This window comes from Carcharhinus amblyrhynchos, chromosome 22, assembly GCF_965287045.1.
Source record: "Carcharhinus amblyrhynchos chromosome 22, sCarAmb.v2.hapA, whole genome shotgun sequence".
Lineage (NCBI taxonomy): Eukaryota > Metazoa > Chordata > Chondrichthyes > Carcharhiniformes > Carcharhinidae > Carcharhinus > Carcharhinus amblyrhynchos.
In genome coordinates, this window is record NC_137345.1 from 36,212,843 (window position 1) to 36,235,787 (window position 22,945).

The 22,945-nt window shown below is 49.9% G+C and overlaps 1 protein-coding gene across 3 annotated transcripts in view; it reads right to left on the minus strand.

Moving 5' to 3' along the window:
• Positions 1-20,601, minus strand: part of LOC145357054 (uncharacterized) — a 46,733-nt gene extending 26,132 nt beyond the window's left edge. For 2 of the 3 annotated variants that reach the window (XM_080210123.1, XM_080210126.1), the window contains exons 1-2: positions 20,520-20,601; positions 19,230-20,401 (exon numbers count right to left, since the gene is read on the minus strand). In XM_080210123.1, the coding sequence (XP_080066249.1) occupies positions 19,230-19,288 (59 nt within the window). In that variant the 5' untranslated portion in view covers positions 19,289-20,401; positions 20,520-20,601. Of the gene's footprint in view, positions 1-19,229; positions 20,483-20,519 lie in introns of those variants that run through there. The other variant, XM_080210125.1, reaches the window with a different exon arrangement.
• Positions 20,602-22,945: the final 2,344 nt, after the last annotated feature.

A 22,945-nucleotide genomic window follows, 5' to 3' on the forward strand; every position in this document is an offset into this window, starting at 1 on the left:
CCCGCCTCCCCCCCCTCCCCCAGGGCACAGCGCCCCGCCTCTTCCCCGCCAGGGGGGAACAGAGACCCGCCTCCTCCCTCCCGGGGACACAGAGCCCCGCCTCCCCCCCTCCCCCGGGGACACAGAGCCCCGCCTCTCCCCTCCCGGGGACACAGAGCCCCGCCTCTCCCCCCAAGGGTCACAGAGCCCCGCCTCTCCCCGGGGGAAACGGAGCCCCGCCTTCCCCCTCCCCCTTGGGGGACAATGCAGTCACTGAGCAGACGGAGCTCAACCTTCAGCGGCCAGCACTCACTCACTGACACCCATAGCGGAAAGCTCCACACTGCATCAATCTGAGCTCATGGTGGACACTGAGGAAATCAACCCAGAGCACCCACAACCCGACTATACACACTGCAATTGTCAGCTCACTGCCCTTTGCACCGATAGTATCAACTCCACGGGAAAATTCAGAATTTCTGCACAGTTTAGCTCAAACACCTTCCTCAAATGTGATACAATAGGGATGGATCCTCAGACTTTAATCTTTGACGATTCTCCAACTCCACACAGAAATCCTCCAGCAGAGTTCTCCCCGACAACAATTACATCACATGTTTTCTCATTCCACTTCCAATGTAATACAGGGCTTACACAACGCATTTCCTCAAGTCTATAATTAATTAATCAATTAGGTGTCTCAAATCTCTAATTGATGCAGCAGTAAGATATTGCAACTCCAGTGCACAATGCTCCCATACTGTCTGTCCACTTCCCATTAAATTTATGACAAGGTTCCTGCCAAATCTTTAGGAGGGTTCTATGTCTAACGATGTGAAGCAACAGGGATCTTCAACTCTGCAGCCAATGCACTGTAATGATTCTTATGTCTTTGAACATCAACTGAATTTGTCAATTCTTGTAATCAGCAGCATTCTCCTCATCTTAATCTGGTGCATACAATGCAATTATTAATTCAAGATTCCTCCAACCCATTCTTTCCAACCCAAAAGGTAAAAATAGATTCTTCTACCTTCCTGTGTATGGAGCATCGCATTCAGAACTGTACCAAACGTTCTTTGATTTCAGTCATTGCTTCAGTAGGCATTTCAACTGTGTCCTGACCAATATTTATCCTTCAGTCAATCCCAGAAATACAGATTATTTGGCCACCATTAAATTTGTTTGCAGGACACGTTGACAGCAAATTGGCTGCTGGGTTTCCTGCTTTACTATGTCAATAAGATTATCATCATCATGATCAGTGATTCCATGACTTGTGTGTTTCTACTTCATGTCTCACACTATTTACATTATCCACTCATGCTTGAAGCTCTTTAATAACTCAGATTGTACCATTACCTTATATATATATCAATTGTTTCACTTCTTCACAACTTACAACCAATAACATTTCTCCATGCAACATCAGTGCAAATTTCCAACTATATGATGCCCGATAACAACAACTAGTATGTTTTTAATGTTTAGCATGTGAATACCTCAAGGTACTTTCAGGATTATAACCTACAAAATCTGAAACTGACACATGATCAAAAGCATGGTCAAAACTAAAGGGTCTACAGAGTATTTTAAAGTAGGTAAGTGGGGTGGATAGGTGGAGATGTTCAGGGTGGCAATTTAAGAACTTGGGCCCAAGGCTGGGTAAGATATGGATGTTAATGGCAGAGTGGTGTAAATCAGCGACAAAAAAAAGGCCAGAATAGGAGGAATATAAAGATCTAAAAGATTTGTAGGGCTGGAGATGGCAACATTGATAAGATGGGGAGATACCATAAAAAGGTTTCAACACAAGGTTGAGAATTTTTACAAAAGCAAAGTACTGGAATCTGAAACAAAGACAGAAAATGCTGGAAAATCTCAGCAGGTCTAACAGCAGCAGTGGGAAGAGAATAGAGCCAACATTTTGAGTCTAGATGACCCTATATCAGAGCTGACGAAGCGTCATCTAGACTCGAAATGTTGGCAGCGATTCTCCCAAAAGCACTGAATTGGCAGGAAAACTGTTCTAGATCCCAACTGTTTTATCAGTTCAGCTTCTCACCTGAGTGTCCCCACTCTGGACACTTGCAGAGGTCCCAATCATGAATATCATTAAAAACCCTGGGGGGGGGGGGGTGGTTTTCACGCCAGAGTCTGACAGTTCTGGAACTCTGTGCATGCACAGTGGCTCCGATTTGTCAGACTCCCCATTTGCTGGCCAGCCTGCCTGCAGTGCTGCCTCTCCAGTCTGCCCCCCAGCCCTGAACCCCCTCCACCCCATCCCTGAGTGCCCCGATCTACAGTCCCCCATACCCAGCAGTGGCGATCACCCCACCTCTTCACCCTGGCAGATCCCCCCTCCCCTCCCCCCCAATCTCAGCAAAGCGCCACCCCCCCCCCAACCCCCCAGCCTGCCCCAATTGCTGGCTTCCCTCCATCCCAGACCGATCCTGTCTGCAGAGTGGTAGCAGGACCCCCCCCAACTCCACTGATCGCCCCATACCTCACCCACAATAGGCCCCACCCCCTTGGCACTGTCCAATGGGCAGTGCCAAGGTGTTCCCTGGGCATGGATACTTTGCCCCTTGGACAGTGCCAGCAGGCAAAGGCAAGCACTACCAGGGTGCCCATGCCCAATCTGGACTTATCTGGATTGCATGCCTTGAAGATAGGTTGAGGGAGCTAGGTCCCTTCTCCTTGGAGAGACGAAGGTTGAGAGGCGACCTGATAGAGGTTTATAAAATGTTGAGAGGTATAGATAAGTTGGATTCTCGGAGGCTATTTCCCAGGGCTGAAATGGTCGCTACGAGAGGACACAGGTTTAAGGTGCTGGGGAGCAGGTACAGAGGAGATGTTAGGGGTAAATTTTTCACTCAGAGGGTGGTGAGTCAGTGGAATCGGCTGCCATCGGTGGTGGTAGAGGCGAACTCGCTGGGGTCTTTTAAAAGACTTCTGGATGGGTACATGGGATTTAATGGGATTGGGAGTTATAGATAGTTCTATGGCCTGGTAGGTATGGATATGATCGGCGCAACTTGTGGGCTGAAGGGCCTGTTTGTGCTGTAGGGTTCAATGTTCTATGTAAGTCCATCTGCCACTTCTCCACCCAGTCTTGCATCCTATCTATGTCATGCTACAGCTTCTGACATCCCTCCAGACTATTCACAACACCACCAACCTTCGTGTCATCGGCAAACTTACCAACCCATCCCTCCACTTCCTCATCCAGGTCATTTATGAAAATTACAAACAGCAAGGGTCCCAGAACAGATCTCTGGGGCACTCCACTGGTGACCGACCTCCATGCAGAAAAAGACCCATCCACAACGACTCTCTGCCTTCTGCGGGCAAAACAGTTCTGGATCCACAAGGCAACAGCCTCTTGGATCCCATGCCCTCTCACTTTCTCAAGAAGTCTTGCATGGGGGACTTTATCAAACGAATGAATGTTCCCACTCCACAACTTTCTGCAACAGGGTTCCTTCAGAAGAATTGGAAAACCTTTTTAGTACACAGAGTCTGTATTGATATATGCCCATTAAAGCCTGAAGCTATCCTAATGCAGTTTACAGTATTTTGTTTGAAGTGTAGTGACTTGTGATGCAGGAAACACAGCAACCATTTTTGACACAAGTTGATAATGACCAGATGATCTGTTTTAACAATACTGATTGAAGGATAAATATTAGTTAGGACAATCAGGGTAAACTCCACTGTACTTCTTCAAAATAGTGCATTTGATCCTTTATATCCATGTGAAATGGCAAATAGCACCTCCAACATTGCAGCAATCTCTTATTGGAACAATGTGTTCAGCTCTCTGGACTAGGACCTCAATTCATCCTGTGGTCAGAGGCAAAAGTGCAATCACTGAAACTAGATTATTTCCAGAGAGTGCATACTAAAAGCAGTTCATTGGTCTTGGAATCTTTGCCTATTCCATAAAACTTATACCAGTGGAGTTCCTCTAATAAAACTGTTTTGGACTTCCAATTACAGTCAGTTATTGCCATTGAAAACATGTGTCATGTTCACACTGTTACTCAGGAGGATTGCTGAACCCCTGGATCATTAGACGACATGATGTAAACTTGACAATGGCCTCTGAATAGACTGACTTCGAAAACATTACTGACAGATGTCTCGTGATGTTGTGCATATAATTCTGTAGCTGTAAATCTGAACTCTAACTTGCAGCTCTGGTTAGCACTAGTCAGCACTTTAAGAAAGCAACGTTTGCCTGAGGCAGTGTCACAATGAATGTGCTCCTTTCAAAGCAGAGGAAGAGGCCTAGTGTTACAAGAGAGAAACACTGGCTGTGTTCAGAGACTGAAAACTGCCTTTACTCTGGATTAGAGGGTGTTTCCTTTGTGGTGGGTGCAGAAACCAAAATCAAAATGAAACTGGGGCTGTAAAAAACTGCTACAACACAAAAAGGCAATTACAGATGGGCAAAAATGCTGGCATTAATGAATAAAAAGAGATAAACCAGAAGCTAAAGTTTGAAAACAGAAGTTGGGATATCTCTTTGGAGGAACCAGTCAATTAGGCCCTATGGATGGAGGGAGGGAATGTGAAGATCAGGATCAGAGAAGGAACAAGGGATCTTGGATTGGGATTCAGTGAGAGGCCAGAGCATGGGGCTGGGAGGTACAGTGTGAGTCTTGCAAACTTAAATTTACAACCTTAAAATATGCAACAGTGGAAAAGATGTCCTCCTGACTACATTAAATAAGAGGAACAGTCAGTTATCTGAATATGGTTAAGCCTTAGATGGCCTTTTTCAAAGCACAAAGTAAAGTGAAAATGGTTGAATTTTTAAAAAATACATTTAAGTAAACCCTACTAAAATGATGAAGTGTGGGTGGAGTCAAGCAGGGTGGGTTGAAGCAATTCCAGTATCTAACATTTCTCATAGCATGGGGCAGTACGAAGATTGGCACCTTATTGTGGGGCAGCTCCCCTCATGTGGTGAGGTAAAGTTAAGCCAGAACAGACAGTAACAGGCGTCTTTTGATGAAATTATACAGATATGAAAAAATCCGGGATGGGATAAAGTGGGAAAATCATAAGGACCGGGTTCAATGTCTGCGACCTGGTGAAATTGATTCTCTACCAATATTGGTTAGTGTTAGCCAAATGACCAATAATATCACAGCACAATCAGCAAGGCACCAATCCACTGTTTGTTCATTTTTTAAATTAACCAAAAAGGAATCATTGGATTCTCCCCACCCATCTCATCAACCAAAGATGAAATTTAGCTGCTACAACTAATAAAGAATAAGGATATAAAATGATTGCTGTAAATCACACAAACACAATTTTCAACAATAAGCACTTTCCTGTTGCATTGGAATGATTTGAGGTATTATTTATAGTACTTGTCTTAAAGTTTTTACAAGTAGACATTGGACATGTCAGCCATGGATCAGCTGGTAGCACCATTCCATAGATTTGATCAGAAAAATATAGGCTGACACTCCAGTGTAATATTGTGGGAGTGCTGCACTGTCATAGGTGATGTTTGTTGGATGAAATGTTAAACTGAGACCTGACTGGTGGACATAAAAATGCTTACGATACTATTCTGACAAAGAGCAGGGGAGTTATTGTCTAATCACGGTCACATTGTTGTCTGCAGAAGCTAGCTGTGTGCAAATTGGCTGCATGTCTCCTGCATTACAACAGTGGCTACACTTGAATAGTATTTCGTTTGTGATAATACACTCAGATCAGGAAATGCAAGGGTTTCTCCTTTTAGGCAAATCTTTGCAGTTGCAATCAGACACAATTGTTAACTGAATGTGCAAAACAGTAGGAGGCCTTCAAGAAGTTATGGTAAATTAGACAGATTCCAATGAAGCAGAACAATAGAACCAAAAGAATCAAACAGCACAGAAGGAGGCTATTCAGCACATTGCGCCTGTGTTTGGTCAATTAATCACACTACCCTAGGTCTTTCTCTATAACACAGAAAGATTTTCCTTTTCAAGAATTTACCCACTTTCCTTTTGAAAATTACTGTTTTCAGTCTCAACTACATTTTCACAGTGTATTCCAGAACATTCTGACTCCCTGCTTTACAACCACACCCTAAATGTCATTACACAGGAGATAAACAATGAGACTATCTAAATTTGAATGGCTCAAGCAAAGAGTAGATAAACAGCTAGCACAAAAGCACAAAAAGTCTATTAGAAACATTTAAACAGTAATAGTCAAAGAAAAGGTGGGGCCAATTAGGAGTGAATAGGGAATCTTCTTGTGAGGTGGGAGTGTGGACTGAGGTATGAAATGAGTACGTGGCACCTTTCTTCATCAGAGAAGAGGATGTTGCCAATGTAAAAGAGATAATAGCAATATTGGATAGGATAAAGAAAAAGGGGAGAAATAAGGTTGCAAATACTCAAAGCAGGCAAGTGACTTGGTCTTGATGAGTGTACCCTTGGTCACAGTGATACAAAAATCAAATTGCAGAGTCTCTGGCCACAATCGTCCAATCCTCCTTGGATATGAACTAGAAAGCAGTAAATGTTACAGTTCTGGTTAAATAAAGGATAAATCTGCCAATTGCAGGCCGGACAGCTAATGATGATGATGAGGTAGTACTTTAAACTTAAAAACAAATTAGATCTTGGGAAAATTTACGTTAATGAAGGAAAATCAGCCCAGCTTTGTTAAAGGCAAATTATATTTCATTAACTTGACTGAGTTCAATGATAAGTAATGGAGATAGTTGATTGGTCGTGTGGTTGACATTGATGTATATGGGCCTTCAAAGGGTGTGGACATTGTTTACAAGCACAGCATTTGTTGCCCATCCCTAATCGCTACACTTTTTCAGAGAGCACTTAAGGAGTCACAGGTACAACTATCCAGGCTAATGATGCCAGATTTCCTTCCTTAAAGGGTTTTTACAACCAACAATGATAGTTTCATGGCCACCATTACCCAAACTAGCTTTGAATTCCAGAATTTAAATTCCACCAGCTGCCATGATGGGATTTGAACTTGTGTCCCTGGCATATTAACTGGGCCCTTTGGGTTATTTGTCCAGTGATTTTTACCATTGCACCACTACTAAGTGGTCTCTGTGATGTGCTGGTTCATTGAAACCTTGCCAGCTTTTGTCATCAAGGTTACCAAATACCTGAAAATGGCCTCCCAATCCAAAAAGCATGAAAGCAACAAGTCAACCAAAGGGACGTTAGCAGGGTGAATAAGAAATTGGCCAAAAGACGGAAAAAGAGAGTAGTGCTGAACAATTGTTCTTTTTTCAGACTGGAGGGAAATATGCAGTGGTGTTTCCCAGAAGTTGGCATTACAACCTGTCTTCTTTTTAATGTTGTGACATTAGTGTACCTTTAAGAAAGTTTTTTTTTAAATCATGATTTCTCTCACAGTTGAAGTGCTTTCATAGCTCACAGCTTCAGTGATGTCATTGTTGCTGGCTTGATTGGAATCATCCTTTTATTGCTACTTAAGTGGCTTAAATGGGATTGTTTGTGTTTACTCCGGGATTAGTTTTACGATACTGCATTGTTTAGACAGTCATGTGTTTTCCACGTTTTTTTTCAAACGTTTTAGTTTGAGGCTGCAGATTTGAGTTTTAGATTTAGAAAGGACAGCAAGATGAAAAGAAGTGTTTTTCTTCTCTCCCTGTTGTTTTGAAAATTCTGTTGGTTAGCTGAAAACAAGAACAGGGGCAGCACGGTAGCACAGCGGTTAGCACTGCTGCTTCACAACTCCAGAGGCCTGGGTTTGATTCCCGGCTTGGGTCACTGTCTGTGTGGAGTTTGCACATTCTCCTCGTGTCTGCATGGGTTTCCTCCCACAGTCCAAAGATGTGCGGGTTAGGTTGATTGGCAATACTAAAATTGCCCTTAGTGTCCCGAGATGTTAGGTTAGAGGAATTAGTGGATAAATATGTAGGGATATAGGGGTAGGGCCTCGGTGGGATTGTGGTCAGTGCGGACTTGATGGGCTGAATGGCCTCTTTCTGTGCTGTAGGGTTTCTATGATGAACAGTTTTCCTAAAGGGTGAAAATCTGCTGTTGTTGGGGGCTGGACTAGAGTCTCTTTGGTGTTTTGGGAAGCTGTCTTGTCTTCAAACTGTTCTGAATAAATCAAGACTGAGAGTTTTCAATTCTTCAACGGACTCAATTTCCAGTGTCAACTGAGCTGTGCTGTGTTAAACCCATGAAACAGAGTCTTTTTTCTATGGGATATTTCTTAAGGGTTATACATTACCATGATTGTTCGTAATTCATAAAAGTTCTTGCTAATTTTCTTACTATATATGTTAACTCGATTCTTAAATAAACTTTGTTTGATAAAAGCTCCCTAGTGGATCACTTGAATCATACCTGAAATGAAATGCAGGTGGGCTCCTGAACCATAACAATGTGCATAAATGCCCTGGACTTCGGCATACAAGACATTTGCAGATGACCACAAATCTCAGAAATATAGTAAACAATGAGAAATATAGTAAACGGAGAATGGTGATAAGGGCAGATACATAGTTGATGACATTTAATGCAGGGATATGAGATGGTAGTTAGGAAGAATAGGAGAGGGCATTATAAACTAAAGGATGCAAATTTAAATGGGATGCAGGAACAGAGAATCTTGGGGTCATATGTTCACAATTATTTGCAGGCAATTGAGAAGCACTACCACGATTGGCCTTGTCAGAAGAGCAAAGGGCTACAAAAGCAACGCAAACATGCTAGACTTTGGCAAATCATTGGTTAAGATGTTTTATGCATCCCACTTTAGGAGGATATGCAGGCCTTGGGAAGGATGCAGAAAAGATTTCTCGGCATAATGCTACAAATGTGAGACTTCAGTTATGCGAGAGACAAGAGAAGCTGGATTTAAAGCAGTCTCAGAGAGGGGACTCAGAAAAGGTGTTCACCAATATGAAAGATTTGATCGAGGAAATAATTAGAAACGCTTCCCTACGGGATCAATGACAAGAGAACACAGAACCAGGAACGCCAAGCCAGAGAATCTGTTCAGGCATGGAGCTGGGAGAATTTGGTAAATCTGCTAAAAGCTGTAGCGGGGAAGGGATTATGGAAGCAAGCTCAATCGTAACTTTCCAATGGTAGTTAGGTTCATAATCTCGGGATAAAAATATGAAGAAAGAGCTGTTTGGATAGCTCTACTCAACATGGGTATGATGAGGTGATTTGTCTCCCTCTGTGTCGCATCGGTCTCCGATTAAAACTCCAAGTCAGAAACAGCCCTTCTCTGTGAATTTGTTTTAAAAAAGTAACCCCGGGAAACGTCTTTTGTGTGATGGGTTTGTACCGTCTTCACAGCTCACAGTAAGGACTACTAACGGCACAGGCGCTATTCCGTTCTATTCGTTGAAGCAGGCATCGACTTTAAAATGAGACAGGTAATGTATTGGTCATAAATGGTCAGGCTGTTCTCTAGACTTCCGACTTCAACAACTGGGACGAGGCTAGCCTATTTACATCGGAGCGGGTGGTTTGCCTTGGTTAGGGTAAAGTAAAAGGTCAGGGTAGCTAACGAGGTTAAACCGAGGCTTTACCTGATGCAACTTATCAAAGCCATTTCAGCCTTTTGGCTAAGATGAAGCATTTGATCAAACCCAGGAGGGGGTGCAATGCATCATCCTGTCAGCCTACATCTGGTCCCTGATGTGGGATTTTATTTCTAACTTTAAAAAAAATTCAAATAGAAAAAACTTTTGCCACTTATACGGGAGAATAAAACAAATTTGATTACAGATATAACATGGGGAAGTTCTTCAATGGGTTTGAATATAAAGGTTTAAACGGTTCGTAACGCAAGCACACAGCTTATCCAGTCCTGTGCCGGATTAATTGGTCAGAGATGTTTAAACCCGGGTAAGTATTCGTCACATATTTCTTGATTTCAATGCGGATAGCGGCAAGACATAAAACTAGAACGCATCAATAATTGATGCTGCTATACCCGGAGGCTGATCCTATTTCCTGGCTTGTCCTAGCTATCAGTTTCAGCCCCTTGTCTCAATGTTCAGAAAGCTTTGTGTACGACTCTGTGTCGGCTGGGGGCGGGAAAGGGACTGCGGTTTGTACACAAGGGTTTAAAACTCGGCATTGAGACTTATCTGTACAAATTTGAGAACAGATGGACAATCGTTAAATCTTACTTGTTTGTGTGTGTGTTTTTTTTTGAACCCAGCTGTGACCCAAATGAATGGTTTAGAAGACGGTGAAGTTTGATATTAATAGAATGGGTTAATCCCGGTCTTATTTCAATCCGAAATAGTAACACGTAGTTCAACAATTTAACCGCCCCCACCACACCCCACACCGGGGCAATTAAGGTTCAAATAAGACAGATAAATGGAAACAGCAGCAGAATGTAGAGAGGGCAGTATAAACAGCAGTCTACAAGAAATTCGCAGAAATAACGCTCCCATCAAAAATGAGCAGGAAGTTAATTTGAATTGTCTCCACGTGCTTGACATCGAGAACCCAAGGCAGGAGCCCGCATCAGCAGGAGATAGCCCCAAGTGAACCTCTGGGCAGTTGGGAAGGAGAGGACCTGCCTCTAAACACCCTGCTGGTTTTCTGTGGAGCTCCACCCGGAATACTGGGCACTTCGCAGGTAGATCATCAAACCTCCCGTCCCCATAAATGTTCTATGTTCCAGCATTATCGCCCATTCGAATTTCCTCAGGAATATTGTGTCTGCTATATTCGCTCAAGGCACGCCGACCAGGAGATTGCACGTTGCATTCCAAATCTCGGGGATCCCTCTCCATGTCCCTTTAGCCAGCTCGAGGGACAACTAACCATTTGCAGTCGCTGATCATAAAAACATAGAAACTACAAGCAGGAGTAGGTCATTCGGCCCTTCGGGCCGAGTGATCAGTTTGATCATGGCTGATCATCAAATTCAATACCCTGATACCCCGTTCTCTCCATAACCTCGATCCATTTAGCCCCAAGTGCTGTATCTAATTTATTCTTGAAATCAGACAAGGTTTTGGCTTCAACTATATTCTTGGTAGTGAATTCCATACACTCGCCACTCTCTGGGTGAAGAAAATTTTCCTCACTTCAGTTGTAAAAGGTTCACCTTATCCTCCAACTATGACCCCCCAGTTTTGATGTCCTCCACACCCGGGAACATTCTTTCTGAATCTACCCTGTCTAACCCTGTTAGAATTTTATAACTTTCTAAGAGATATTCAGAATAAATCTGTAATCCAAGAGTTCATTTATTGGATGGTTTGGGATTTAGCCAGTTAGCCACTTCCATTGGACAAATCACCACTGGAATGAACCAATCGGTCCATTGAACCAACATAACTCCGCCTTTGTTGGGCAGTTACTAACCGCTGTAAGGCTGTGGATCCAATGAAATGTCAACATCTGCCCAACACATTAGTGTCCAACCTCATTATTACTGAACCAGTGGGTGCAACAATTAGATAGAAGCCTGCTTAACAATAATCCGATCTAGCTGGATAACGGGACAAAAATCAGAAATGGATAATCACAGCGACCGCTGCCTCCTCAATCCTGCATTGGGGATTCGCTCGTTCAGTTGGGAGTGTTTTGAAGTGTACAAACATGTTCTGGACCCGGAACTTTACCCGCACATGTACAGCCAGGAAAGAATTCCCCCATGGTTGCGAATAGCTTTCACAGTTAAAGGGCGGAGTCACAGATGACGCCAATACTTTATGTGCGTTGACGTGTTTGAAACCCATTCATTGAGGAAGGAATCTGCATGCAGTCTTTCCTTCACACAAGGTTATTTACAAAACACCAGAACACTGTTACTGACCACGCCCCCTCCAGTAAACCAGTTTTCACTAACGTAAGAATAATTCCCCCATCTTTCCCCGATTACTAACGACTGTTCCGATAAAGTGCATGCTTTAAGTCAGAACAGGATTCCAAAACCAACTTGATTTTGCACCGAACTGTAAACCGATCTGAATCTATCAAGGAATGGTCCGATTATTTCTGGGCAATTTGTTTTTTTGTGAGGGGGGACTAAATGTTTTGGCTGACACTTGGGTTCAAAACCCGAGAACAACTTCAAAATATCAACGAGCGGGGACGAGGGTGACTGGGAGCTTTGGGTGTTTGAGGTGCACTCTGAATGGGTGTAGCTGTTTGCTGTCACTGTTGTCCCGATTCCCCACGTACTGCTCAATGTCGGCAATGGAACCCGAGATTTTCAGTTAGCGCCCCTCCCCAGACCCTCTACAACCTGGCCTCTAAAGCGAGAAATGGGTGGAAAAAAACCGCCTGTAACAGGGACAGAACTACAATAGAGAAATGTTTCTGTCTAAAACCGAGAGATCGCTCACCCATCATCGCTACCCTCACAAACATTTTATTGAATTACTCCTGTCCTTTATACATTGACATAATGGGCACTGTTTAGTACTGCTGCTTCACAGCTCCAGGGACTTGGGTTCCATTCCTGGCTTGGGTCACTGTCTGAATTTGCACATTCTCCTTGTGTCTGCGTGGGTTTTCTCTGGGTGCTCCGGTTTCCTCCCACAGTCCAAAGATGTACGCATTAGGTTGATTGGCCATGCTAAAATTGTCCCTTAGTGTCCTGAGATGCATAGGTTAGAGGGATTAGTGGGTAAAATATGTAGGGCCTGGGAGGGATTGTGGTCAGTGCAGACTCAATGGGCCAAATGGCCTCTTTCTGTACTGTAGGATTTCTATGATTCTATAACCTACACTGATGTAACCCATTAGCGCGTGGTTAAATTGGACTTTTGCTCATGTCTATTTACTTAATCAAACTACAACCTTTGATCTGAACTATCCTGCGTAAGATTTGCAAGGCTTTGTTTAATATATCACATCATCGGACACTCTGTAAATGGTAGGAAATGTCTGAATGCAATCAAACGATAACATATGGCGCAAGAGATGGATATCGCTTTAATTGATCCACGCCGGGTGAAAAATCCCCATTAGACTGGATACTAAAGTGGGCTACATTAAACTGAAGGGCACCTTGGATCCGGTAACTCGTACGAAGTGTAACAAGTGAAATATTGTTTCTTGCTATCCGGGTTATGGAACAAAACTTGGCGTTCAATCTCTTACTGGAGCCGGAATGTTCTACAGTCCATAGCAACACCAGTTTTTAAAGCATTTTCACAGAGGCTTCAACAACAACATAAACTCCCAAAATACTCTACCGCTTTAAAATCTAACAGTTTGGTGATTCCGAGAGGTCATCTCAAAGTTGTTGAAATGAAATAACAAACTAGTTCTGATGCCCAATCTACCAGTCCTTGAATCTAATGCTGCTGACAGCAAGATGGTAGTCATGATGTGGGTATGCCGGCGTTGGACTGGCGTAAACACAGTAAAAAGTCTGACAACACCAGGTTTTAGTCCAACCTATTTATTTGATAATATACTCACAAGCTTTCGGGGTTAGTCCCTTCGTCAGGTGAAGGGACTAACCCCGAAAGCTTGTGAGTATATTATCAAATAAATAGGTTGGACTAAAACCTGGTGTTGTCAGACTTTTTACTGTGACAGCAAGATGGACAGGGGTCTGCAAGAAAGATGTCTTTCCAAGTTCAGTGTCTGGGCTCCGTCTGATGTCTGGGCTTTGCCCTAAATGTTCAGCGTCCTCTTTTAAGCTCAAACCAAATAAACAAACTCAAATTAAATTAGGACAAAGTAAGGGGCAGCTCCCCAAATGACCTCATTGTCCAGGCTCAGCGTTCTCAGTATTTTTCTGGGCTATGTGCAGGGTCTGGGTTCAGTGTCTGGACTCCCTGTGCCCGCCCCCTGTGCCCTCTGAGCACCCACTGCCTGGGCCCACTCGGTCAGTCGCCTGGGCTCACTCTGTGTCTGCCGCCAGCTCTCTGGGCTCATCTTGCTCTCTGGACTCATTCACTCTGCAGTCTGGGCTCGCTCACTCTGCTCTCTGGGCTCATTCGGCGCTTCCGCCTCTGTTGTCACACACACAGGAGGCTGAACGGAAACACGATGCGGACCAATCAGAGCCAGGCTTCAGCCAGACTCCTCCAACTCATTGGCTGCAAAGGGAGCCAATTATTGGCCACACTCCAACGTGATGACGCAAACCCGTTGTCGGGGGAGAGGGGAGGGGGGGGAGGGGGGGGAGGGGGGGGAGGGGGGAAATGGGAAGGGGGAGGGGGGGAAGGGGGAAGGGGGGAGGGGGGGGAAGGGGGGAGGGGGGGAAGGGGGGGAAGGGGGGGAAGGGGGGGGAAGGGGGAGGGGGGGTGGCCGGGGAGGGGAGGGGGGAGAGGAGGAAGGGGAGGGGGGAGAGGAGGAAGGGGAGGGGGGAGAGGAGGAAGGGGAGGGGGGAGAGGAGGAAGGGGAGGGGGGAGAGGAGGAAGGGGAGGGGGGAGAGGAGGAAGGGGGGAGGGGGAAGGGGGGAGGGGGAAGGGGGGAGGGGGAAGGGGGGAGGGGGAAGGGGGGAGGGGGAAGGGGGGAGGGGGAAGGGGGGAGGGGGAAGGGGAGGGGGGAGGGGGAAGGGGAGGGGGGGAGGGGGAAGGGGAGGGGGGGAGGGGGTGGAGGTGGAGGGGGGCGGGGAGGAGGGATGGGGGGAGAGAGGGGTGGGGGATGGGGGGGGAGAGGGGTGGGGGGATGGGGGGGGAGAGGGGTGGGGGATGGGGGGGGAGAGGGGTGGGGGATGGGGGGTGGGGGGGAGAGGGGTGGGGGGATGGGGGGTGGGGGGGAGGGGGTGGGGGTGGGGGGTGGGGGGAGAGGGGTGGGGGGTGGGGGGGAGAGGGGTGGGGGGTGGGGGGAGAGGGGTGGGGGGTGGGGGGGAGAGGGGTGGGGGGTGGGGGGGAGAGGGGTGGGGGGTGGGGGGGAGGAGAGGGGTGGGGGGTGGGGGGAGAGGGGTGGGGGGTGGGGGGGAGAGGGGTGGGGGGGAGAGGGGTGGGGGGGAGAGGGGTGGGGGGGAGAGGGGTGGGGGGGAGAGGGGTGGGGGGGAGAGGGGTGGGGGGGAGAGGGGTGGGGGGTGGGGGGGAGAGGGGTGGGGGGGGAGGGGTGGGGGGGAGAGGGGTGGGGGGTGGGGGGGAGAGGGGTGGGGGGTGGGGGGGAGAGGGGTGGGGGATGGGGGGTGGGGGGAGAGGGGTGGGGGATGGGGGGGTGGGGGGGAGAGGGGTGGGGGATGGGGGGTGGGGGGGAGAGGGGTGGGGGATAGGGGGTGGGGGGGAGAGGGGTGGGGGGTGGGGGAGAGGAGGGAGAGGGGTGGGGGTGGGGGGAGAGGGGTGGAGGATGGGGGGGAGAGGGGTGGGGGGGGAGAGGGGAGAGGGGAGAGGGGTGGGGGATGGGGGGTGGGGGGGAGAGGATGGGGGGTGGGGGGGGAAAGGGGGGGAGAGGGGTGGGGGGGGAAGGGGGGGAGAGGGGTGGGGGGGGGAAGGGGGGAGAGGGGTGGGGGGGAAGGGGGGGAAGGGGGGGAGAGGGGTGGGGGGGGGAAGGGGGGAAGGGGGGAGAGGGGTGGGGGGGGGAAGGGGGGGAGAGGGGTGGGGGGGGGAAGGGGGGGGAGAGGGGTGGGGGGGGGAAGGGGGTGGGAGGGGGGTGGGGGGGGAAGGGGGGGAGAGGGGTGGGGGGGGGAGGGGGGAGAGGGGTGGGGGGGGGAAGGGGGGGAGAGGGGTGGGGGGGGGAAGGGGGGGAGAGGGGTGGGGGGGGGAAGGGGGGGAGAGGGGTGGGGGGGGAAGGGGGGGAGAGGGGTGGGGGGGGGGAAGGGGGGGAGGAGGGGGTGGGGGGGGGAAAGGGGGGAGAGGGGTGGGGGGGGGAAGGGGGGGAGAGGGGTGGGGGGGGGAAGGGGGGGAGAGGGGTGGGGGAGGGGAGGGGAGGGGAGGGGGAGGGGGTGGGGTGAGGGGGGAGGTAGGGTGGGGTGAGGGGAGAGGTAGGGTGGGGTGAGGGGAGAGGTAGGGTGGGGTGAGGGGGGAGGTAGGGTGGGGTGAGGGGAAACGGGAGGAAAAGCGGCGGGGGAAGGAGGGCAGAGAGTGGACCCGGGAAGGGGCGGAGGGGGTGGGGAGAGAGCGCGGCGTGGGGGGGGGGATGGGGGGGGAGAGAGAGAGCGCGGGAGGAGCGCGCGGCGCGGGGAAGAGGGGGGGGGAGAGTTGGGGGGGGAGAGTTGGGGGGGGGGGAGCAGGGTTGGGGGGGGGGGAGCGTGGGGGGGGGGGGGGGAGCGTGGGGGGGGGGGGGAGCGGGGGGGAGGAACCCCGGAAGGGGGTGCTTCGGAGCCCGGCTGACGGTTGGGCATTATCCGAAAGTCCGGTCGTCAGCCAGCGGCTGTGTGCCCAACACGGGAAGCTCCCGCACACAGCAGCGGGGATGGAATTCATCTGATCCGCGCTCTGCCCAAAGCTGCCTGGCTCTGAGCACCCAGCACCCGCCCGCCTGTACAGAGCCGAAGAGTGAGAATAGGACCAGAGTGAAACACAAGGAGAGAGTTGGCGGCGGGGGGTGGGGGTGGAGAAAGAGAGTGGGAGGGGGGGGAGAAAGAGAGTGGGAGGGGGGGGGGGAGAAAGAGAGTGGGAGGGGGGGGGGAGAAAGAGAGTGGGAGGGGGGGGGGGAGAAGAGAGTGGGAGGGGGGGGGGAAGAAAGAGAGTGGGAGGGGGGGGGGGAGAAAGAGAGTGGGAGGGGGGGGGGAGAAAGAGAGTGGGGGGGGGGGAGAAAGAGAGTGGAGGGGGGGGGGAGAAAGAGAGTGAGGGGGGGGGGAGAAAGAGAGTGGGAGGGGGGGGGAGAAAGAGAGTGGGAGGGGGGGGGGAGAAAGAGAGTGGGAGGGGGGGGGGAGAAAGAGAGTGGGAGGGGGGGGGGAGAAAGAGAGTGGGAGGGGGGGGGGAGAAAGAGAGTGGGAGGGGGGGGAGAAAGAGAGTGGGAGGGGGGGGGAGAAAGAGAGTGGGAGGGGGGGGGGAGAAAGAGAGTGGGAGGGGGGGGGGAGAAAGAGAGTGGGAGGGGGGGGGGAGAAAGAGAGTGGGAGGGGGGGGGGAGAAAGAGAGTGGGGGGGGGGAGAAAGAGAGTGGGGGGGGGGGAGAAAGAGAGTGGGGGGGGGGAGAAAGAGAGTGGGAGGGGGGGGGAGAAAGAGAGTGGGAGGGGGGGGGAGAAAGAGAGTGGGAGGGGGGGGGAGAAAGAGAGTGGGAGGGGGGGGGAGAAAGAGAGGGAGGGGGGGGGGAGAAAGAGAGTGGGGGGGGGAGAAAGAGAGTGGGGGGGGGGGAGAAAGAGAGTGGGAGGGGGGGGGGAGAAAGAGAGTGGGGGGGGGGAGAAAGAGAGTGGGGGGGGGGGAGAAAGAGAGTGGGAGGGGGGGGGAGAAAGAGAGTGGGGGGGGGGAGAAAGAGAGTGGGGGGGGGGAGGAAAGAGAGTGGGGGGGGGGGGAGAAAGAGTGGGGGGGGGGGGGAGAAAGAGAGTGGGAGGGGGGCGGAGAAAGAGAGTGGGAGGGGGGGCGGAGAAAGAGAGTGGGTGGGGGGCGGAGAAAGAGAGTGGGAGGGGAGAAAGAGTGGGGGGGGAGAAAGAGTGGGGGGGGAGAAGAGAGGGGGGGGAGAAAGAGAGGGGGGGAGAAAGAGAGTGGAGGGGGGGGAGAAAGAGAGTGGGGGGGGGGGAGAAAGAGAGTGGGAGGGGGGGGGAGAAAGAGAGTGGGGGGGGGGGGAGAAAGAGAGTGGGAGGGGGGGGAGAAAGAGAGTGGGAGGGGGGGGGAGAAAGAGAGTGGGAGGGGGGGGGGAGAAAGAGAGTGGGGGGGGGGAGAAAGAGAGTGGGAGGGGGGGGAGAAAGAGAGTGGGAGGGGGGGGGAGAAAGAGAGTGGGAGGGGGGGGGAGAAAGAGAGTGGGAGGGGGGGGGAGAAAGAGAGTGGGAGGGGGGGGGGAGAAAGAGAGTGGGAGGGGGGGGGGAGAAGAGAGGGAGGGGGGGGAAGTGGGAGGGGGGGGGAGAAAGAGAGTGGGAGGGGGGGGGAGAAAGAGGTTGGGAGGGGGGGGGGGGGGAGAAAGAGAGTGGGAGGGGGGGGAGAAAGAGAGTGGGAGGGGGGGGGGGAGAAGAGAGTGGGAGGGGGGGGGAAGAAAGAGAGTGGGGGGGGAAGAAAGAGAGTGGGGGGGGAAGAAGAGAGTGGGGGGGGAAAAGAGAGTGGGGGGGGGAAAGAGAGTGGGGGGGGGAAAGAGGGTGGGGGGGGGGGAGAAAGAGAGTGGGAGGTGGGGGGAAGAAAGAGAGGGAGGTGGGGGAAGAAAGAGAGTGGGGAGGGGGGGGAAGAAAGAGAGTGGGGGGGGGGGGAAGAAAGAGAGTGGGGGGGGGGGGGAAGAAAGAGAGTGGGAGGGGGGGGGGGAGAAAGAGAGTGGGAGGGGGGGGAAGAAAGAGAGTGGGGGGGGGGAAGAAAGAGAGTGGGAGGGGGGAAGAAAGAGAGTGGGAGGGGGGAAGAAAGAGAGTGGGAGGGGGAAGAAAGAGTGTGGGAGGGAGAAAGAGAGTGGGGGGTGAAACAGGAAAAACAGAGGGGGAGAAAACAGAAAGAGAGGGCGAGGGAAAGAGGGAGAAGCAGACAGACAGGGAGAGGAAGAGAAACAGAAAGAGAGAGACAGCGAAACAGAGAGAGAAGACGCGCAAGAGATACGCAGTGAGAGAGAGACACGCAGAGACAGAGAGAGACACGCAGAGAGAGGAAGAAATAGAAAAAGGTCAAGAGAGGGGGCACAGAGAACGACAGACAGACGTGTTGGGGGAGTAGGGTGTGGAGACGGATTGGATTCGTTAGTCTACTTTTGTACGGGGTCTTTTGCCGCTTCAAACATTTGGTGCTGGTTATCTTTTGGCTGTAAAGGTCACAGTCCCCTCCCCTCATTGTTACATCGATGGTAACAAGGTGTTCCCATCACTTCACCTCCCCTCAAGTTCCGTCACAAACACATTGAGTAGCAGCCTTAACAAACTGAAAGGTTATCGCACTCTCAACATTTTCCAGTTAATAATAGCAATAATTGACTCAGAATGCTATTCAAACATATTTCTATGTAACTCTTCATTCAGCCATTGTAGTGGAGACAAGGGTTTTTTTAAACTCAAAACACACCCGCACTGACTCGCTAAGGGGTATTTACATGGCGCTGTTTCCAATTCCCTACTGCAAGCTAAACGGCTGTCAAGTGCTCCGCCCTTGAATTCTGAAACTGCCCAGTAGGCGGATATGTTGTTTATGATTCGCAACAGAAACAGGTAGAAGAGTAAAGGCCGGAGTGCCCGTTTTAAATGAATGCAGTTACTTACCACGGAACTTTGCCCGTGCTGTCTGTACTCCGTAAAAGCAGAGGCTGGCGGTTATTCATGGTGGAAGCTGAGAAAGACGTCCTGATCAAAGCCGTTGCCAATCTTGTTCGCCCACAGTCAATGTTACCAACTGCGCCCTCGTCCGGTCCAAATGCTGTTGTATTCGCAGATTTCCCTCGGTTTTGTACCCGCAGACTACTCTCGCTCCTATATCCGCAAATTTCCCTCGCTCCTGTATCTACAGCTTTCCCCTCGCTCCCGTATCCACAGTTACACACCCCTCCCCCACGGCTCCTGTATCCGCAGTTGCCCGGTCTCCTCTATTCACAGTTGCTCCTGTTTCAGCAGTTTCCCTCGTTGTTGTATCCTTAGTTGCCCCGGCCCCTTACCTGCAGTTCACCAACTCCAATATCCACAGTTGTTGCTGCAGCCACAGTTCCCTCTGTATCTGCAGTCACCTTGGCTCCTATATCTGCAGTCACCTTGGCTCCTGTATCTGCAATTGCCCGATTCCTATAATCAGTTTTCTTCGTTCCAATATACGCAGTTCTTCTTATATCTGCAGTACTCCCACCCCAGCTCTTATATTGGCAGTCGCTCTTGTATCCACAGTTCCTCCTCACTCCTGTATCCACAGTTGCTCCTGTATCTGCAGTCACCCCTGGCTTCGGTATCCGCAGTTGCTTCTAGCTCCAATAGCCACAATTCTCTCTGGTTTCTGTAACCGCAGTTTCACTTGTTCTATATGCACAGTTCCTCTTGTATCTGCAGTACCCTTACCCCCAGTTGCCGTATTGGCACTTGCTCCTGTATACCCAGTTGCTGCTGTATCTACTGTTGCCTCTGGCTCCTATAGCCGCTAGTCCCCCGATTCCTGTAACCGCAGTTTCCCTCGTTCCTTTCTGCGCAATTCCTCTTGTAGCTTCCGTACCACAACCCACCCCCGGTTCCTGTATTGGCAGTTGCTCCTGTATCCGCAGTTCCCCCTCGCGCCTGTATCTGCTCCTCTTGTAATTCGGGAGGCTCGGCAGCGCCACTAGGCGGTGACGGCCGCAAGCGCAAGCCCCGCTCCCAGAATCCTCAGCACAGCTGGCAGCGAGAAATGGCGCGGGGAGGGCAATTGGAGGCTGAAGCAGAGCGAGGCCGAGGAGACAGTGCAGCAGCGGCTCAGCCTGGAATAGAAACAAAGCAGACGGCTGGTTAACGGGGAAGCAAGGCCAAGACATTGCACAATCTGACAGCCATGAGAAAGCTGTGCACTTAACAAACAATAAACTTCATGGATTTAACCTGGGGGTGAAGGGGGTCGGGTTTTACTTCAATCAGAGTTTTGCTGGCCGCTCCGGGCGGGCGGGCGGGCGAGCTGCAGTGCCGCCGCCACCACCGCTGCCTTGCTGGGGAAGTGCGGTTACCTGGTCCCGATCCAACGGCCGGCGTCTCCACGCACGAAGCCACACCCACACGACGTCTGCCCCTCTGATTGGCCGTCGGGTGAACCCTGACCGTCAGCCAGCGCCAATCAGGGGGCGCCCCGCCGCCCCTCCCTCCCGCCCGCGCAGCCACCCTTGGGAACGGGGTGAGTTGCCAATTCGCCCAAAACACTCAGCTGGCAATGCAACAGCCAGGACAACTTCCAATCCAGGACAGTTTCCCTTATCCAATCTGCATCACCGCATCCCAATTAATGCAAATTATATTTATTGCAGATTTATATCCACTCTATAATGTTACTTGATGTATGTAAACAGCCTGAATATTATTGCTTTTTGTGTGATGCTCAATTTGGAATGTTTGTCATGTTCTCACAGATCTATGAATAAAGAATATTTTGGGGAAATATCTACCATCCAATACATGCTGCTTCAACAATCACCATTTTTTGTTTGCTCCTTTTAGTTTGAACTTGTTTCAAAACTCGCACTAAACTCAGACAGCAAAGTGATCAGTGACGTGGACAGATTACAACATGATTGTTGATGAAAGCAGTCGCCTCAAATATCAAGCTGTGTAAACTACAATTCCTGTTTCTTCTCCATTGCACAGGAAGCACTAATGTCCTCTTATTTCCTGTGGAAAATGCGCAGCCTCCGTCAGCGGTGTCTTTGTAGCCTATTTAATAGACGTTTCAGCAACGTATGTTATTTACTCCAAAGACCGTTGCACACAATCTTTTCCGCACTGTGTTATCTACCCTCGCCAAACAACACCCGGAAATTTCCCCTTGTACTTCTCACGCTGTTTACACAATTAATAATAAAAATATCGCCATTGCCACATTCTATTGGTGCATGTTCGAAGCTGCTGGTTTTAATTATTTGAAGCAGCGCCGGATCCTTCAGCGCTCCTCCCCTCTTGTGTGTGAGAGATGCGGTCGCCATGATCCAGCGTTTCTAGCTAAAACCTGCGCAGCCGCTGACACTGTTAAGTTCGGGAGTTCACAGCGAGGTTGACTGCCAAATTCTTTCAACCCGTGTTTCTGCAAGTTTCTAAAAGCGGTCTTCTGACCCGACTATTTGTTTCACGGGAACTTAACAGCGTTTCAGCCGCCAGGTCAGGAGGATTGCTGTAATTGTAGGTTCCTGCTGCCTGCCTGTTCCCAACCCGAGCTTCGCCGACGTGACCAACGTCATGGTTTGAATCGGAGAAGTATCGCACCGAGTTTCTGTATACCTCCTCCCCAACACACGCGGAGGAAAATAGCCGTCCTAATTTGGTTGAATTCTATGAGACCATTTGCAGTAGAATTGTTGTGTGTGTGATTGTATGTTTCCCCTTGTATATTTGTGTGTGTTTACCCACGTTTGTGTATATTTTCCGTGCATCTCCCCCTAGATGAATATTGTGTTTCGCCTATATATGTTGCCCCTGTGTGTGGGAGATGAGGCTCTTTGTGGTTGTGTATTTTGCCTCAGAATGCATTCGCCTGTATGCATGTGTGATTCATCTCTCTGTGTGTCTAAGTGTTTGGCCCTGTGTATACTTTGTCTCAGTATGGGCGCTTTCCCGGTTTTATTTATTTTGCCCCATGTTGTACTTATGCTTTGCCCCAGTGTATGTCACCATGTACTCATGCCTGCGTACGCATGTTTTGCGCATACGTCTTTGTTTTTAGTCCTGTTTGTGCGTTTTGCTCTTGTCTGTGCACGTTACCATTGTGTACATGTGTTTTTACCCTGTGTAAGTGTGTTTTTCCCTGTGTAATTTTGAGTTTTACCCTGTGTGAATTTTGTCCGGGTAAGAGTAATTGTCCCTGTGTGTTGATGTGTGTGTGTGTGTTTTGTTCCATGTGCACGTGCTTTTTGCCCAGGGTGTGTTTTACCTCTGTTAAAGTATGCTATGTATTCTCCCTTTGTGAGCACATGTATGTGTATTTTTTGTGTGTTTGTTTTGCTCCTGTGTATGCGAGCTTTCAATCTGTGTGTCACTCGTGCGTGTGGCTGTGTGTTTTGCCTCGGTTTTGTTATGATTTTGCCCCTGTGTTTTTATGTGGGATTTGACCCCCATCTATGTATTTATATTTTGCTCTTCCGTGTATGTTTCCCCGCCCATGTGTACCCTGTAATTATACAGATATGTCCTCTTCTGTCAGGGTGAGTTTGATCTCTGATCAACGGCCTACTTGGGGCAAGTGTCCTTTGTTACGAAGCATTTTTGTAAGGTGTTGTGGAAAGTTTCTTTCATAACAGATCCTGGTAATACACACATTCAATCTCCTC